This window comes from Solea solea, chromosome 12, assembly GCF_958295425.1.
Source record: "Solea solea chromosome 12, fSolSol10.1, whole genome shotgun sequence".
Lineage (NCBI taxonomy): Eukaryota > Metazoa > Chordata > Actinopteri > Pleuronectiformes > Soleidae > Solea > Solea solea.
The window spans coordinates 14293777-14311505 of record NC_081145.1 but is presented as its reverse complement, the minus strand read 5'-3'; the positions used below and the strand labels follow the sequence as shown (position 1 = coordinate 14311505).

Genomic DNA, 17729 nt, shown 5'->3' with positions numbered 1-17729 from the left:
TAGTGAAAACACTACTGTTGAAAAAGACACTTTCTTTACCATCTTTACTTTTCATTGGTGTAACACAGCAGCAGCTTACAAAGACAACCATTCACATCACAGCTTTCCCAAGTCACTGTGTTTTCATAGTGGAGATGTAGAGGGGAACCAGTGTGATGTCTATAGTTTCACAGTGAAAATAAAGCATATACACAACTCCCACTATGCTAACCACAAACACAATGAATGACCTATACATGTACACGTCAGACACTTTGAAACACTGTCTGTAACCCTTTTTTTTCTTTTCAAATACTTAAAAATGTGCTCAATATTGACCCACTCAAAGTTGACCCTACACCTTCCATGCAAAAACTGACACTTGCATAATTCACTTTGTATAAATATTTTTAAAAAAGAATAGAAAAGAGGAAAAAAGAAAAACATTACAATACAGTAGGTTGTATTCATAAATACTTTAGCCTTTTTCTGTAACATTACTCCTTCTTGGCACACATGAATAAGCACAGCCCATAAGCCTATTTACACACGTGAAATCACACAGACACATACAATCAGTGCTTTGAGTCTCAAGAATCATATTGAACAGGATAATAGGTAGTGCGTATGAAAGTATGCTACATCAGATGAAAAAAAAAAATGTATTCATTCTTTTATAAAATAATAAGACAACTATGTGTTACTGAGATTTTTCCATCAGAGGTATAAAGAAAGCCAAAAGAATCACTCCCTTCTGTGAGCAGACGACTGCTGACCATCACACACACACACAGGTCTTTTGCATGAGCGGATATACAGCATCAGGCCTCAGCTGTCCCTGATGCACCTCTGGTCATCTGATCAGGATTGCATTTCAAGCACTTGTGAACCTGTTAGCTTCAGCTGGCTATAAGGCTCTCTGATTATGATGAGTGCCGCCGCCGCCGCCGCTGATGTGAAGGTGTCCAGCAGGGAGTAAGGCTCCAAAACAGCAGAGTCACAGTAGCAGTGAGATGCGAAAACTGGAGTTAAGAAGCCTAGAGGAGCGAACACTTGAAGATTTTAATCCTCTTGGACTTCTTCTCAGTGATCTTGACTGGTTTGCCCGACGCTCCGGCACTGGTGTCGGTCTAATACAGGAAGACATTACAGTCAAACAATTAAATGCATATAGCATAACAATTTCTTGTTGCTGATGTTATTATTCTGCCTCTGTTTGGTCTTCATGGACAGAAACATTATGTGTATGCTGTGTCCTTCCCCTGAAAACAGCTGATTGTCAGACCAGACAGAGGGAGTGTTTGTGTTGATCTGTTTAACTGTTGAAAGACTGGGTTTCATTAAGCAGGAGAATGTACTTCTGAAACCTTTTCATGTGAACTTCTTTGTGTTTTCAGTCATACTCCCACCTGTTTGCAGCCGCCTCTCTTTACTCGTGCAATGTTGTGCATATGCTGTATGTATACTACGTCTGTCTTGGCATAAAACAAATCACTTCCTGTGTGCAGCACAGTTATGCTGTGAGGCAACATGAGATCTGATAGAATTCATCAGCATTGTGAGAACTTATTTGACAACGGTTTGAATTTAACAGCCATTTATTTATATCTAAAAGTTAATGCACGAAAAGAAGACTTTCACACAGATTGTCGCGTCTATTTTAAGAAATTTTTAAACACTTACCGTCTTTGAGCTCAGATTATGTAGTATGTCTCTTCCCATTGTATAAAAAGCCTGGAGTGACAGGAAAAACAAAAGCAAAGGACAAATATATGTGTATAAATAATCATTTATGTTATATGTGGTCAGAGTGTGACGTTTCTGCTTACCTCCTCTACATTTATGCTAGACTTAGCACTGGTTTCCAGGAATTTAACTCCATAGTCAATAGCCAACTGAGTGAGACAAAAATGGCAGCGTTAACGTCACTCTGTGCAAAGAAGTGAAAGTATGCAGCGTGTGAATTTGTATCAGGACCAGCTGCAGACACTCACTTTTTCCCCTCTGTCTTTGGACACCTGTCTCCTGTCAGCCATGTCACATTTGTTACCCAAGACCATCTTCTCCACATCAGACGAGGCATGCTGGCGGAAATAAAAAAAGATTCTTTATGCAAAGTGTGATATTCTGTACAATGTGAACAAAATGTTTTGTGTGTGGGATTTCTCGAAGTCTGATTCATTTATCAACATCTTTTCTAGTTTTAGTCCAGCTACCAATATATTGTAAGTTAAGTGTAAGTGGCTATGTATGAGATTTGACTGCTTTGTTGTTGTCGCCTGAGAGGAGCTTCCGCATTTGTGTTGTTTCCAAGACAACGACAGAGCAGCGGTACTTTTCAGACCGGATGCAACAGTGACTCAGTATCTGAAAACAGGAGTTAGGCTTTCCCCTCCATAGATGGATACAGCTCTTGGGCAGCAAAAGGGAAGTAGTTTGGTGCTGAGCCAGCACTTCCTCTGTTAAAGTGGTAAGTAAAATAGCTCTTCATGCAAATACTGGATAAAAAAATGGTGGTACAAACTTACATATAGCACATGAGAAGTCACAGCTCACCTCTTCAATGTTTCTAATCCAGTTTTTTATGTTTTCAAAGGACTTGTCGTTGCAGATGTCATAGACCAACATAATACCCTGTGAAGGAAAAACAAACAATGTCCATAATCTGACATGAAACACACACACAGAGTGATAAAGTGTGGAAAGAAGAGTTGACTCACCATAGCCCCTCTGTAGTAAGCTGTGGTGATGGTTCGAAACCTCTCTTGTCCTGCAGTGTCCCTAGAAGAAGGAGAAATCGTATCAGATTGTAGGTGGATGGACAGTTGTGTCAATCTCAGATTTAAAAAGAGAAAAAAGTCAAATCACACTCACCAAATCTGAAGTTTGACTCTCTTCCCATCCAGCTCTATTGTTCTGATTTTGAAGTCTATTCCTGAATTTAAATAAACAATCACAGACATGAACTCTATAAGTTGATTCTTGCTGCTTTGATTAGTTAAGAGGTTATCGCATCATGTCTCACATTTCTACAAAACAAACATTTCCCTGCACAGTGGCTGTCCTTTGTTATCTAATCAAAAATGTATGTTCTGAACTCTTCGATCCATGCAAGTATGTTTCGATGTTTTCGATATGCTTCGATCCAAAACAAGGTATAAATGTGAGTATATATATTCATCCATGCAAATAACACTGCATACCATCATGGATATAGAAAAGAGAGAGTGAAAATAAATAATTCATAAATTAAACCGGGGTACGGGTATAAATCTAAACCTCACTAAATGGGTTCTTGGTTATTTCTATGAGCTCTGTACATGTGTTATTATTAACAAGCTTCAAAGTGTCAATATGCATCACAAAGTCATTTCCAAAGGAAGTATATGAGGGCTGAGTTTTGGAGAATTCTGCTTCGAGAATATTAAATGTACCCAATAGAATGAAACGACCAACAATGTGATTCATTTTATTGTTTGAATTTTCAATAAATACATTTTTCGCTATTAACTGTATGGGTAGAATGTGTAAGAAAATACTTAACAGTTTCACACGACAAGTCCAAATCGAAACAAGATGAAGGTCATGTGACCAAAAGCTTTGCATCAAAGAAGTCACTGCATTAAATGGGCTTATGGTGTATTTGCTTTTGATAATTCTATTTTTTGCTCTCACTTCAACATATCCTCTCGTCACAAATGTGCTGTGCTTTACAAAAGTTTGTCCTTTGTTATCTTAAATGAATGTATAATCTGTCAGTCTGCTGAAGGACATCATTTTTTATAGTCACATCAAAACTAGCTGCAGTAACAAAGCGTATGGCAGTATTAGAATTATTCTAAAAGGCCTCACACTTCAGTAAGGGTTTTCCAAAGGTCAAACATCTGGATTATAGTCTAATAGATATCATTCTATATTAGCCGTTACTGAACCACCAAGGACAGGAGATCATCATTATCAGTTTGTCTTGATTTGATGTTCCCTCTGTACAATATGCTACACATTATATCATGTTTCTAAGTATATTATGACACACATCAGGCAGTAAAGCATTGCAATCGGTTAATACGGGCATGCAGTACAGTATGTCAGATTTATGCTTAGGGGCGGCTGCAGAGTATTCACCTATTGTGGATATGAAGGTGGTATTGAAGGAGTCCTCGCTGAATCTGAACAGCAGGCATGTCTTGCCGACACCGCTGTCTCCGATGAGCAACAGCTTAAAGAGATAATCGTACGTTTTCGCCATTTAAACACAACGGAGACTCGAACGTTTTTGATTTAACAAGGCCTTGCTGAGCTGAGACGCGGATCCACCGCCTGGAAATCCTCAGCTGTCTGACTGTGGCAGACTGGCAGCGGCAGCGGCAGCAGACCGGTGCCGAGGAGAGTGACGTCACGTTGAGCGGTGCGTTCATGGTTGCCAGGTTCGCGATTTTCCGGAGAATTAGGATACCGCATGTCGATTTACTTATTACTGGTTAGGTTGACTTTTTGCACATAAGACAAAGACCAAGATAAGAAAGTGTAAGTTGTTCTAGTTAAAAAAATAAAAAAGGCAACAAGCCTTACCGAACCGGTTTGGTACAGTGCGGTGTGGCACGTATTTCTTTGCACTTCCACTAAGTATAGTAACAAAATACCCGGCCCCAACCCTTCCATTTTTCTTTTCCCTTCCCTTGGGGTACCAGAGTAACATTGCGGTACAGGTGGAGCTAGACCCACGACAGTCAGCTGATTGGGCGACATTAAAGTGTCACTCCCTTGCTTCTGGTGTTTCTTTCACACCCACAGTCCATTCTCACACGGCTTGACGTCTTGTTGAGACAAGCAGCCACAAACCGAGCAGAAGAAAAAAACAGGTGCTGGATGTCCTCAGTGTTGTACGTTCTATTGTGTTGAGTTGTTCGTTGGTGGCACACTGGTATGTCACGCTACATAGATACTGTTGTCAGTCAAATTGCAAGCCTGACCGAGGACTTTAACCCTCAAAACTGTACCGTACTGTACCAAATTGAACTGTACCATGATGGAAACACAGCTATAGTGGATTAGGGTAAACTGCCTTTAAGGCTAACACACACTAGACTAGACATGTGATGTTTTGTGCTGTCTTTATAGATATTACAACAAAACTTTGGGAATGTTTTAAAAGTAGTGTTGCAGCAATTATATATTATTAGTGTTGGTTTTGCAGGGTTAGGGGCTGCATTTGTTGCCATTGGAAACGGTTTGATGGCTATTAGGGTTAGTTTCGACTCGACATGCAGACCTGGCAACCTTACGTGTTATGGTCTGTGTAGTTTAGAGGGAGAAAGTGGCGCAGGACTACGTGTAGTTCTGCATTTGTCTGTACTTCCACCGACCTGAATAAATTACTTAACACAAACATATACTGTTGAATGTGTACCATTACATTTTCTCCAACATAATGCAACTTTTAATATGAATATGGGCTTCTGTACCTCCACGCTGTGACAAATAAAACAAAATACAAACAAAAACTGGTTTCCCTTTAATCATTTCTCACTTACCACGCTCACGTATTATATGCCTGATTTGTCCAAACGTGTCGTTTCAGTTTTGGCGTGGAGTTTGTTGTTGTTGACAGCTCCATTACATTGCCCTCCCACACACACGCACGTGCACACGCACACGCACACACACAGCCGTCTCTACACTGACAGCACACGTATGCGCTGTAAAGCTAGGCTAGGCTACTACAGCGAAAATGCCTGTAAGTTGAAAAGTTTTCCACTCGTCTATTGCGTAAATAAACGTGTCGTGTTGTCACCTGTCGGGCTTTTTGTTGTCGAAGTATGTTGTTGATGTAGCAGCGGCAGCACATGGAGCACAAGTTAGCTAACGTAGCTTTAGTTCGACGCGGACGAGCGAATATTTGCTGAGTATTAAACTTGTTTGGGATGAAAAGAACTAATCCCTGCCTTTATTTTTTACCAAATACCAGTCTGCTCCAAAACTGAACATTCGTTTAATAATGTTACTGAAAAAGAAAAACACAGCTAGTGTGTTTTGGCTGGTGTTAGTTATTAGCCATTTTGTCTGAACGAGAGTGAGATTTGATGTAAAATGAGATCAGGAAAACATGTAATTTATCAGATTGATATATTATAAATCACTGGACACTCTTCTGTTGCACTAAGATGTGAACAAAACGGATTAAAGTGACCTTAAACAGGCTGTCCGATCTAATATGATGTGTATATATAACATTAACTTAAGCTGGCTAAAGACCTCCTCCACCCTGCCATCGACTTCGAGAGAAGACAACACAAAAAGAAAAGGCTTGTTCAGAGTCCAAACTCCTACTTTATGGACGTGAAGTGTCCAGGTGAGTGATTGATATCAGAAGTTAACCCTCCTGTTATTCTCACATTTAACACACATGAACATTGCCTGTCGTGATTATCCTTAGAAAGGTTATTGTAATAATTGTAAAATGATGTATTTTGTTCTTAGATTCTTAGATGCATACCAGGTGGAACCTTATGTCAGTAATCTACATTCATTTGGTTTATTTTCATAAGATTGAGAAAGATATAAATGAGGATCTGCACATTTTTTTGGTTGAATATCAACCAAAACAGACAAACTAACATTACAAAAAATGTTGAAATGTTACAAAAATGTGTTACCAACATTTACATCTGTTACCAAAAATGCTAAACATGTTAAATGCTAAACATTCTTAGTGAACATATTAAATGTAAAAAAATAGGTGGCAACCGGTCGTGATGTCATCTGTAAGAATCCAAACCTCAAGTATCTCTAACCAACCTGTACTGAAAATTTGATTCAGTCTGTTAAGCTTTACTATTTTTTTATTAAATAAAGCTTAAGTTCTTGAAATGTTTACACTTTATTCATATACTGATACAAATGTTTACATTGTGACCCTTTGAACAGCCCTTATCAATGCCCCATTATTTGATTATGAACTTGAGAATATGAGGCATTTACTGGTGGAGTAGTGTTTTTACATTGTATTCAACATATTTCTGCATCAGGATGTTGACTGGTCTTCTACCACTAATGGCATGAATGCACGTTATTACAATCCCTTTTAGGACTGAACAATAGATTGTCTTGATCTATACATATCTTATTCTACAGACAATTCCTGCCAAACAAATTGCAATGAGATATTTATTCAAAATTCTTCAACCCTAATCCCCTTGTTTTAACCTAATATCTTCACAGGCTGCTACAAAATCACAACTGTGTTCAGCCATGCACAGAGTGTAGTTCTCTGTGTGGGATGTGCTACTGTGTTGTGCCAGCCAAAAGGAGGAAAGGCCAGACTGACAGAGGGTAATACATCCCCTTTCCTGTGTATTAATTGTGCTACGTGCTGTACTTTTGAGTATTGTAACAGAAAGGTACTTGACATGTTTCTAATTTGGAAACTAAATTTTGTTTTTTGCAGGTTGCTCTTTCAGGAGGAAGCAACATTAATAATGGCCTACCCACAAAATGGAGTCCTGAAACCATGCTGTTTATTTTTCCTTTGATTACAAAGCAGCTGTTCATTCATTAATGACAAATGATGTCACTGTACAAATCTTTATGATCAATTTCTTTAACATACTTGAAAACTTTTAAAGTAATGTTTCATCACAACATCAATAAAGACCCTTACTCATAAAATTGTCAGCACTCCAGGACTTTTATTGAGAAACAACCAAAAAGTGGTCTGTCATGGCTGAATTACCTTCACAGAAAGCATACAAAAATCAGCTTCTGAATGAAAACATTTCAAACATACATAAAGACATGGATTTTAAATACAGTGAGCACATGAGTAGTCAACAAGAATATTATTCTGAGCAAACATGAAATGGGTACTGCACTTGCATAGGTGTTCTAGGAAGAGAGAACAAAAACAACATTGTAACATTATATGATTGTGCTATGGTGCATTACTACACTTAAACCCTACAATTAATTGCATCGCAGACTACAATCACTGTGTCTGACACTGCACTCCCCCCCTCGGGTGATCTTCATCTTCCTCATATGCTTCCCCACTGTGTTTTCTCTGTTGTGTCTGCTCATCCACCTCATGCAGATCCACCTCTTCCATGTCATCAGTGACCATCACATCCTCTCGCTCAGGAAGAAGTCTTTCCAGCTGGAACATGAGATGCTCAGGAAGCCAGTCTTTTTCTGGGAATTCCACCTGCATGCAGAATAACATAAAATAAGCTCAACTAATTGGTCTACCTACAACATGAGAATTTTTGGGTCACGTAGATAAAACCATGTCAGTCGCTTACCTTGAATTTAATAAATAGCTGCCCCCTATCACATGGGTCTCTGTAAATTGGCATGCCCTCATTCAGAACACACTTCACGTCACCATCTTTTATTACCTCACCTGTCGACATAAAAACACATAAATGAAATAGTAATTAAAAAATATTTACTTCCAGAAATCAAACACAATCTGAGGACCAGGTAATTTTTATTCAGTTACCTGGCTGTGAGGAGATGACAAGCATTCTGTTGTCTAATGTTTGAATAGTTTTCTTGAAACCACACAGAGCTTCAACAAGTTTGATGTTCATCTTTGTTATTAAATTATCCTCTTGTCTTTGGAAAACAGGATGCTCCTTCTGGTCCAGCACAATAATCACATCTCCAGGTTCAAGTCCAGGCTCCTGGTCACCTTCTCCGTTGAATGGAATTTTCTGACCGTCTTTCATGCCTGCACAACACATTTTCCTTCTGCTTAGTTTGCTATTAAAGACATATTTTACTACTACACAAATAATGTCTTAGAAGAAGAACACTTACCTTTGTCAATGTGAACTTCAAGAACTTTCTTCTTGCGTTCTACTTTGTGTCCACTGCAGTTTTTGCAGCGGTCTTTGGAGTTGAATTTCTCTCCCTGTCCCTGGCAATCTGGACACATGCTTTGGATCTGCTGAATCATGCCTGGTCCAATCTGTTGCACCCTAACTTGTACTCCCCTTCCCTTACAGTTGGAGCACTTCTCCAAGGCACCTTTCTTTCCACCATAACCTGTCACAGAATTAAGTCATTTAGCAACTACCTTATAAGCAAACACAGCTGGATATGGGATTAAAACACAAGAAGCCAAAACATACCTTCACATTTTTCACAAATTACATTTTTCTGGAGTCCAAGCTTCCTGGTGGAACCATTGTACAACTCCTCCAGTGTGACCCCTATCTGGTGGACAATGTTCTTCCCTACAGCAAAAGGACAAAAAATGCAAAGTCACAGAAAATTAAAAATTATAAAGTTTCAAACATCCTGTATGTGAAACAAAAATTAAATAAGTAATAATAAAGTGGTAAAAATGGATGTGAATTAAAGCAATTGTAAATCCAGCAACCGGATTTTAATATTGAGATAATAAAAACAAAATCGAGCCGTTTCCCAATTACCATTTAGAAACAGGGAACTGAAAAACAGCAATCATTGAAAACAGAAAAAGACAAAACCATGCAATGTGATTATCTGATTTTCTTGGATGTGCATATAAACGGAAATCGGGAAACAACATGAGTAGTGGTGTGTGGATTTTGCATAGTTTATTTTGTTGTGACGCTTTACCCAGAAGTCAGGAGTGCTGCACTGAATGGACATGTCGAACGAAACATGTCTTTGCACAAATGTTAGTTTTATAGCAGAAAACAGACTAAATGGAAAGTCCTGTGGTGAAATCTCTGTGTTACATGTCCACATGGAGCAATGCAGTCTTACCTTTTCTCTCTCTTTGCATCCGGCCACCACCTCCAAAGAACATGTTGAAAATGTCCATTGGTGAAGATCCTCCACCCATGCCACCCTCTTTGATGGCTTGTTCTCCTCCTTGGTCATACAAGTCTCTCTTGTTTGGATCTGACAGAACTTCATATGCTTGAGATATGTGCTTGAACTGTGGAAATAAAAACCAGAGTCACTTTAGAAAACAAGGCTATTTAAAGCTTTCATAATCAAACCAATGTGAACAGTTCTTGCCCAGCTCATGGGCCCTTACAATAGAAGTCTAGTTTGTCGATTAATTTCACAATGGACCGTGTAATTGTTTGGTCCAGTAAATTTTTTATTTTTAATTTTTTTTGATCATGGAAATATTGATGTTCTCAAATATCTTGTTTTGTCCACAGACAAAAATGACTCAGTTTTAATGATTTCTTTGTCATGGAGCAATTAAACATATTCACATTTAAGAAGCTGAAAAATCTGAGAACTTATTTTAATTCATTAAATCAAACGTATTAATGGGTTATCAAAATAGTTGACGATGAATTTCGTACGCGATTTATCGACTAGGCTTTTTGATAGTTGGCACATGTACTCACTTTCACTTCTGGGGCTGAACAAGAAATTGTTATCAAATCAAATTGAAATGAGAAACAAAGCAATAAGCAAATTCAAAGTTTACAGTAAATTTGTGCCACAACTGAATTATATAACTATTTCAAGTGTAAGAAATTGTTTACAGCAAGATTTTATTATTGTTATTATTATTATTATTATTATTATTATTAATAATAATAATAATAATAATAATAATAAAAACAACAATAACAACAACAACAATAATAATATTATTGGATGCGTTTTTATTGATTATTTATTTAACACAGGCATGGCTATTGTGATCATTTTTCTGTTTTTTTTGTGTGTTGAAATTATGAAAATATGAACTGAATGTTTAGAACAGCACGTCACGTGTTTGTGTTCCACCACGATTTGAATCTACCAATACTGTGAATATTGAACAAAAAATTAACATAAAAATGTTGATATTTAGCCCAAACCGTTCAACCACTATTGTGACCAGAAACACGAGCTCACTGCTGCGGCTACATCAGAAAGTCTCCACATGTCTGTTCGAACAGGCGTGCGGGTTTAAAATTAGAAAAGCACTTTCAGCAGACTATTAACAGCAGCATGAACACCATGATGGTCTCTATACTAACCCTGTCTCCTTCACTGGGGTTCTTGTCCGGGTGGTATTTCAAAGCCAGTTTCCTGTAGGCTTTCTTGATTTCCTCCGGTGAGGCTTTGGGGTCAACACCCAGGAGATCGTAGAAGCCGGTTTCGTGAACCATGGTGACCAAGCTAAAACATAAAAAATAACGAAACATACAAGAACGTACCAAATAAAAAGCTGTTACTTGGTGCTTTTGTTAATGTTAAAAAAAAGCCTGTATTTAACACCTTCCGGCCCAACTGAACAAAAAACAACTTGTTATCTGATGGTTAAAAAATACAGTTTAACATAGCATGTGTATCCATATGGGCAGTATGTGGTTACGTTACCTGCACACTGAGAACGAAATTATACGTTAAGCTTTATTAAACTATGAGCATTAATGAGCCGTGAAACGAAACATTCGAGCACTTTGTATGATAGTTTAACAACTTACCGGGAGAAGCAGCTGTCCCAGCTCTGTGTCGACGTGAGCACGCTGAGTAAGAGGAGGATGGCTGGCTTTTATATTCGCCCACTGTGCAGAACTTTCTGGAGAGATCGAGACAGCGGGGCCGGATGTTAGGTTGGCTACGAACAGGGGCGTAAGAACAATTTATTCAAGAAGGTGCTGGTTGGGGGGGGGCGGGGCTCGTTGATTTCGCAACTATTAAGAAGACATTAATGAAAAGCTCCAGACGATAAAAAAAAACGTGTTTTCACAAGAACAATTTGAATTCAATAGTAAATTTAAAGGGCCACTGTGTAACATTTAAGAGGCTTTACTGGCTGAACTTGAGCATCCCACTCATGTATGTTGTATATGTGTATACGTTGCTTTTAAATACTTTGGCTTTAATATGCCTTTGATGTGCTCTTTAGGTAAGGGGGTTGTTTTTATGGTGAGGCGAATGAGGCTTTTGTGAAGCACTAAACCATATGAGCTATTTTTTTCCAAAATCTTTGGAAAAGCTTCAAATCAAGTGACCTCTCCTGGCAAAGTCCAAGGCTGCAGTCAAATTAGACAGGCTCGTTGGTGAACTTTTTTCCAACAAAACAAAACAACCTTGGTTATGACAAAAGGCACTATATTGACTGTATTGCACTATTATTGATGTAAAAGCAGGTATTTCTGCATAAGGTTTACTGTATTTAATTTTATCAACCTTTTGATAACCATCCCTTCCCCTACACACCCCACATCATGTAATTTGACAGTTATAACATTTTGTAAATCCCAATTTTCTTTATCCCAAACATGCTGTACTTCTTCTTAATTCCACAGAGGGGTGCTATTTGGCAAATATAACAATGTTGGGGTGTGTATCTTGACATAGGAATTATGATAAATGATCTGTTGGAGACTCCTTGGTCCTTGAAATGGCCCTGACATTGCTGTTGTTCTCCTTTGCTTGTATGGAACATATATTCACAAATTACCAAGTCAAATGTTTAACTATCAGATCAAGTGTATTTTAGTTCAAATCAAGTAACAGAAATAACAATTTTTCTTACTTATAGATGTGGCAAAGTGGCACCTAGCTGTAATTCAAAATGGCCGACACAGACTCGGAGGGGTTAAATGCTGCTTTTAAGGACATAACATATTCATGGGTTTCCTCATGAAGCGTTGATTAAAGATTCATGCTGCATTCGGGGTAAGATAGATGACTGGAATTTCTTCACTGCAGGGAGACTGAAAGGATATATCCATCTGAGCTAGTGCTGCGTTGTTTTTTTAATGCATCAGTCTCCCTTGAGAGGTTTGTACCAAGCAGCGAGATACAAAAGTATCTATTATTCTGTGATCATTTATAACAAATTATGAGACTCTAGAGACTTAGTTCTTTGTTTCACTGCAACGTAGACACCAAAAAACCAACAGGAGCTGAGTCTTCAGGGTGTAGTTTTGTTCAGACATAATCATAAGGAAAGTCAAGGCAGTGCACCTGACATTTCAGGATACATTCCACAGAGTATTCCAAAGTGCACTATTGTAAAGGTGTCCGGTTTCTGGATGACAGTGAAGTAAATATAGCACATCACTGACTCAGTAGGTTCTTGTTTCAGGCCTCATCAGTAAGCATCGTTGTGCCTGTTGTCACATTGATGTATAGAAAGCCTCGATCAAAAATTACCACCATGTTTCTGGATAACGCTTGCACATTTCTTAATTGTTGAGAACATACACTTTTGTTTTAGTCTTGTGTATACTGACAAAAACAAGAATATAAGAGTAAATAAATCTACTTTAAACAGTGATTATTAATGGCTGCAACAATACTGTGAAATATGTCTTCAATAATCACAAGTGGAGGAACCTTATAGAGATTTGTATAACAATAGACAGATTGCATAACAAAAGACAGAATGTCAATTTCTGATAATGTACATTGGTGATATTTGCAGCAAAGACCACTAGGACGTGAAGGATGCAAAACAGTAGCATCTATACCATGTGTTTAATGATGAGAGAATGATGTCAAATACGTCACATAAAGCAGGCTTAATACAACCAAAAGAAATTAGACAATATCCATCATAGATTAAGCTGTTATAGAATAAATACATACAACATACGGCTGCTGATGGTCCATAGTTTTAAGACAGTGCTTTGAAGTGTGCAGAAAAGATTAAACACTCAGGTATCCCGAGCCCTAAGTCTTTTTTTAAAATACATATTTTGCTTATAATGTACAGATAACGACATGGCATGATGAAATACAGAGACCAACAATTATCTCACAGCAACATTAATATCTTTTTACTCCAGATCCCGCACTCTTTGGCATATGGCGTCAGTAAATTCTGAACACTTGGAGTTTCCACCCAGGTCTTTTGTGAGAACCTTAAAGTAGGAAAACATAAGCACAAAGATCAGAAAAGGGAACCAACAAAACACAAGTGTGTGTCTCACTGTCTTGAGGAGTAAATTACCTTTTTGTCTCGAATGGTGTCAAAGCAGGCAGTTTCTATATTCTTCGCGTGGCCATGCAGACCCATGTGGCGCAGCATCATGACAGCACTGAGCAGCAAGGCGGTGGGGTTAGCCATGTCTTTACCTGCTATATCTGGTGCAGTTCCATGAACCTGACAGAAGAAATGAATCACAATGAATCATCACAAAGTGCATTTCAACATAAAAACGTGGCATGTGCTGCCAATGTGAATTTGACTTCGATTGATCAATGGGAATAACAACAACATACCGACTCAAATATGGCAACCCCATTGGCTCCAATGTTCCCACTGGGAGTCACACCAAGACCTCCAATGAGTCCAGCGCAAAGATCACTATAATCGTAAACGCATACAATTCCCTTTTACTGATGTGCACACACCACATTTACTGGACGGCATTTCAAGAACTTAAATAGGCACATAATACCGAACGGTTGGAGAAATTAGTCCTACAAAACTACATCATTTAAAGTTAAAGTTTCTGTCCCTGTTACACATTAGTGTATACATTAGCTAGTCTGCTTCCCTGCCATTAACACATACCTACATGTAGATTTAAACAAAATGACATGCTGCAAAATTGATTCAATCCATATGCAAAAATGTAGTATTTGCTGTAGGAACAACTGCATTTTCAGGTAATGTAATACAGTGGGTTGCTTTCAAATGTATTTTGTTTACATTTTTACCTTAAGATGTCGCCATACAAATTTGGCATCACTAACACATCAAACTGTGTGGGGTCTTGTACCATCTGTAAAAAACAGAACAGAATTTAAATGTACAAAATTGGTAAAAGCATTTGACTACTTCATAACAAAACTTATTGAGACTTACATTGAGACACACAGTATCCAAGTACATCTCAGTGAATTTCACGTCTTTGTGCTTTTCAGCAGCCTCTCTGCATTTCCGCAGGAAAAGACCATCTGACATACGCCTGTAAAAAGATTTTTTTTTAAAGAAAAACATTATGAAAACGTTTTAACTGCTTTAAAATGACACTAAAACATATGTATATGTATAATAAATACAACTTACATGATATTGGCTTTATGAACAGCAATAACACTGGCTCGTTGATTGTTTCTGGCATATTCAAAAGCATATTCTGCAATGCGTTCGCTGGCTTGCTCTGTGATGAGCTTAATACTCTGTACAACTCCTTCAACAATCTGAAATGAATGCAAATAGTGTGTGAATGTACGACCATAATACTGAAGAATTTGACTAAATCAGAAATAACTGGGAGGTTAAATCGTTGTGAAATGGGAAAACTATACTAGCAATGTGTTGTTAAAATGTTTTTACCACATGTTCAATTCCACTGTATTCCCCCTCTGTGTTCTCCCTGATAGTGACCAGGTTGACATCAGTGTAGGGGGTTTTGTAGCCCTCAATGGACACACAGGGACGCACGTTGGCATAGAGATCAAAGGTTTTCCTAAGCAGCAGGTTCATCGAGGGATGACCAGCAGCTATTGGCGTCTTCAAAGGGCCTAAGATTAGTATGGAACAATGTTTTCAAGTTAGCAACAGATAATTGGGTATTTAGTATATTGTCGGTTTTAAGTCAAAAATAACCTTTCAGGCCAATTTTGTTCCTGTCCATTGATTCTTTGGCATCAGGGGGAATCATCCACTTTCCACCAGGCCCTTGAATGGCAGTAACATTTCTCTCTTCCCACTGAATAGGTGCCTAAATCAAAAATGTACACACAACAGAAGTTCAAGATCAGTTGACATGAAGAATTGTTTGATCATTAATTTTAGTGTCTATGCTGAGGTCATTGCCACACTATTTGTTATAGCCTATAACACTTTTCTATGTTGCACAAGTACTTACTTTAGCTGCTTCAAATATTTTCATGACAGCAGAGGATATCTCTGGCCCTATTCCATCACCAGGGATTAAAGTAACAGTTTGCATCTGTAAAACAGAACAAAGTCAAATCCAGTGCAGTGATATAATACAATAATAAATATGCACTTTAGAGTCAAAATATAATTTGCAGAGAAAAGATAATTACCCCACGGAAAAATGTCCTGGGCTGTGGAGTCTCTCTCATCAAAACTCCAACCACCTGTGATACCTTTCAATCAAAAAAGATCATTATCAAATAATTTTCCCTCCAACACGATCCATCTCTCTCATCTTATTCCTAACATAAATAATATATGGGCTATATATTTGAATGGAAAAACCAATTGAAGGGCCAGGTTATGATATGAAGAGAAATGCTGAAGTAAATAAACTGGTGAATGTATGATACAATAACTGTGCACCACAGTGTTTCACAGTACACCACAGGTGATCTGGACACAAAGTGTTCCCTTATTATACATCATTTAGGATGATCCCAAAAACATAATACAGTCAGTGCAAAGTCAATTATTGGTCATTAGTGCGCCTGGTGTCTCATGAAACACATTTCCACAACATTCATAAGTTTGTGGAAGATCCTAATTCATATAAAGCGTATGGATACAAACCCAATGACAGTACAGACACACCTATTTCATAATCTAAAATAAGTTTAAAGCTTATTAACTTATTTCTTTTTTTACAATTCTTAATTTTGGTAAGGATAAGCATGACATGAAACGTCATGTCATACCATCCCATGCCTAATCTTAGCTGTGGTAATTCGCAGGAGAACAGCAAAATAACTGCTCATTTCACGATTTAAGTAACATTTTTTCTAACTAGCTATTTTCAAAGTCAACTTTTTAATGCGTATATTCTTAACTTACTTCCTGTGCCTTGAGTTTATCCTTGGCATTGCCTGATAAACCCCACTGTCTTAGCAGATTAAGAATCTGTAGATGATACACATGTATTGCCACACTGTAGCTTTAACATGTTCAACTTCAGAACGTCTCATTAAACAGATATAGCAAGCTAAATAGCTGTAAATAATCACGTTACTATGGTAACGAGAGGCAAGTAGCAGTTGCTAGCACCTAGTAAGTTAGCGGAGTAGATAATGTACGTGACATCCCTGCCACTCTTTGATTGCATGGACGACATTCAGAGAACAAGAGAATAATACACTGGAACTTAATGACATGCGTTTGGTTTGACACACATTAATAATTAGGTTTGAAGTACATACCGCTGACCTCCATGCTTTTCCTGCCATCCTGAGCTAGCCAAGGTCGACACTGCAGCAGGAGGGGTGGATACTTCCTGCTTCTTCGTCAGGGTTACGTTTCTTCTTCGTTTTTTTACAGCTTTTGGCGCACTACCGCCACCTACCGCTCCGGGGTGTTGGTTAAGCAAACAAGTCTCAACACGTTTCACACTCTTGCGCTACTTTTAACCTTTTATCCTAATATCCCATAAAGCAGCGTTTCGCTACCGATCTATAAGGGGACTCACCGATTAAAGACATCACGACCCATTTCATAATACACATTCTGAAATGTCTATTTTCATGTCAATTTCTGTTACACATGCTTGTTTTAAATAGGTAAATCAGCCATTTTAAATAGGTATGTTGGATCAATTAATCACTTATTTTTTTGTATGTTATACAAAACATATGTACTAGGGGTGGGAATCACAGGGTACCTCACGATACAATATGTGATACATGGTCCACAATACCAATAATATCACAATACAACCATATGTAGCAAGATGCATCACTATATCTCACTGAAGAAAAAAAAAACCTCCGTGAAAAGGTAAAAGTGCAGGATTTCACTATGTATTTACAACAAAGAGAACAAAGTAAAGTCTATGTATTGTATTGAAAGTAGTTTCCCCTCATTCATTTGTGCAGCGCCGCCAAGAGGATGAATCAAGTAGCTA

At 38.0% G+C, this 17729-nt stretch overlaps 4 protein-coding genes across 5 annotated transcripts; 1 reads left to right on the top strand and 3 right to left on the bottom strand.

The window, feature by feature from the left end:
- Positions 1-17: 17 nt before the first annotated feature.
- Positions 18-4350, bottom strand: LOC131470289 (ras-related protein Rab-8B-like). Its single transcript, XM_058646017.1, has 8 exons — positions 4105-4350; positions 2854-2914; positions 2700-2760; positions 2536-2613; positions 1974-2063; positions 1809-1874; positions 1663-1713; positions 18-1109 (listed from the first exon to the last, which is right to left on the bottom strand). The coding sequence occupies exons 1-8, from the start codon at positions 4226-4228 to the stop codon at positions 1017-1019; spliced, it is 624 nt and encodes a 207-aa protein (XP_058502000.1). The 5' UTR covers positions 4229-4350; the 3' UTR covers positions 18-1016.
- A 1239-nt stretch (positions 4351-5589) lies between these two features.
- Positions 5590-7647, top strand: rps27l (ribosomal protein S27 like). The gene is made up of 4 exons (XM_058646020.1): positions 5590-5716; positions 6223-6331; positions 7201-7311; positions 7427-7647. The coding sequence occupies exons 1-4, from the start codon at positions 5711-5713 to the stop codon at positions 7453-7455; spliced, it is 255 nt and encodes an 84-aa protein (XP_058502003.1). The 5' UTR covers positions 5590-5710; the 3' UTR covers positions 7456-7647.
- Positions 7648-11647, bottom strand: dnaja (DnaJ heat shock protein family (Hsp40) member A). The gene is made up of 8 exons (XM_058646012.1): positions 11409-11647; positions 10959-11100; positions 9733-9907; positions 9111-9215; positions 8797-9024; positions 8477-8707; positions 8277-8377; positions 7648-8179 (listed from the first exon to the last, which is right to left on the bottom strand). The coding sequence occupies exons 2-8, from the start codon at positions 11088-11090 to the stop codon at positions 7964-7966; spliced, it is 1188 nt and encodes a 395-aa protein (XP_058501995.1). The 5' UTR covers positions 11091-11100; positions 11409-11647; the 3' UTR covers positions 7648-7963.
- Positions 11648-13377: 1730 nt separating this feature from the next.
- On the bottom strand, positions 13378-17173 carry idh3a (isocitrate dehydrogenase (NAD(+)) 3 catalytic subunit alpha). 2 transcript variants are annotated; one of them, XM_058646013.1, is made up of 12 exons: positions 17029-17097; positions 16667-16732; positions 15943-16005; positions 15759-15842; positions 15497-15611; positions 15224-15411; positions 14954-15087; positions 14750-14852; positions 14602-14666; positions 14161-14245; positions 13889-14041; positions 13378-13799 (listed from the first exon to the last, which is right to left on the bottom strand). In XM_058646013.1, the coding sequence occupies exons 1-12, from the start codon at positions 17053-17055 to the stop codon at positions 13716-13718; spliced, it is 1167 nt and encodes a 388-aa protein (XP_058501996.1). In that variant the 5' UTR covers positions 17056-17097; the 3' UTR covers positions 13378-13715. The 2 variants fall into 2 exon arrangements, with proteins under 2 accessions (XP_058501996.1, XP_058501997.1); XM_058646014.1 differs by lacking the exon at positions 16667-16732 and having other exon boundaries at positions 17029-17173.
- Between the last annotated feature and the right edge of the window lie 556 nt (positions 17174-17729).

What these genes read in the sequence shown, in the direction of transcription:
- LOC131470289 (XM_058646017.1), bottom strand. Translation starts at nt 4,228, where the DNA reads ATGGCGAAAACGTACGATTATCTCTTTAAGCTGTTGCTCATCGGAGAC. An exon ending in CCAAAGACAGAGGGGAAAAA is followed by an intron (nt 1,875 to 1,973) that starts GTGAGTGTCTGC and finishes TGTCTCACTCAG; the next exon opens with TTGGCTATTGACTATGGAGT. An exon ending in CTAGCATAAATGTAGAGGAG is followed by an intron (nt 1,714 to 1,808) that starts GTAAGCAGAAAC and finishes CTGTCACTCCAG; the next exon opens with GCTTTTTATACAATGGGAAG.
- rps27l (XM_058646020.1), top strand. An exon ending in TATGGACGTGAAGTGTCCAG is followed by an intron (nt 6,332 to 7,200) that starts GTGAGTGATTGA and finishes ATATCTTCACAG; the next exon opens with GCTGCTACAAAATCACAACT. An exon ending in AAAGGCCAGACTGACAGAGG is followed by an intron (nt 7,312 to 7,426) that starts GTAATACATCCC and finishes TGTTTTTTGCAG; the next exon opens with GTTGCTCTTTCAGGAGGAAG.
- dnaja (XM_058646012.1), bottom strand. Translation starts at nt 11,090, where the DNA reads ATGGTTCACGAAACCGGCTTCTACGATCTCCTGGGTGTTGACCCCAAA. An exon ending in ACCCCAGTGAAGGAGACAGG is followed by an intron (nt 9,908 to 10,958) that starts GTTAGTATAGAG and finishes TTATTTCCACAG; the next exon opens with TTCAAGCACATATCTCAAGC. An exon ending in AGCTATTTATTAAATTCAAG is followed by an intron (nt 8,180 to 8,276) that starts GTAAGCGACTGA and finishes TTCTGCATGCAG; the next exon opens with GTGGAATTCCCAGAAAAAGA.
- idh3a (XM_058646013.1), bottom strand. Translation starts at nt 17,055, where the DNA reads ATGGCAGGAAAAGCATGGAGGTCAGCG. An exon ending in GAAAAGCATGGAGGTCAGCG is followed by an intron (nt 16,733 to 17,028) that starts GTATGTACTTCA and finishes TATCATCTACAG; the next exon opens with ATTCTTAATCTGCTAAGACA. An exon ending in ACAGTGGAATTGAACATGTG is followed by an intron (nt 15,088 to 15,223) that starts GTAAAAACATTT and finishes CATTCATTTCAG; the next exon opens with ATTGTTGAAGGAGTTGTACA.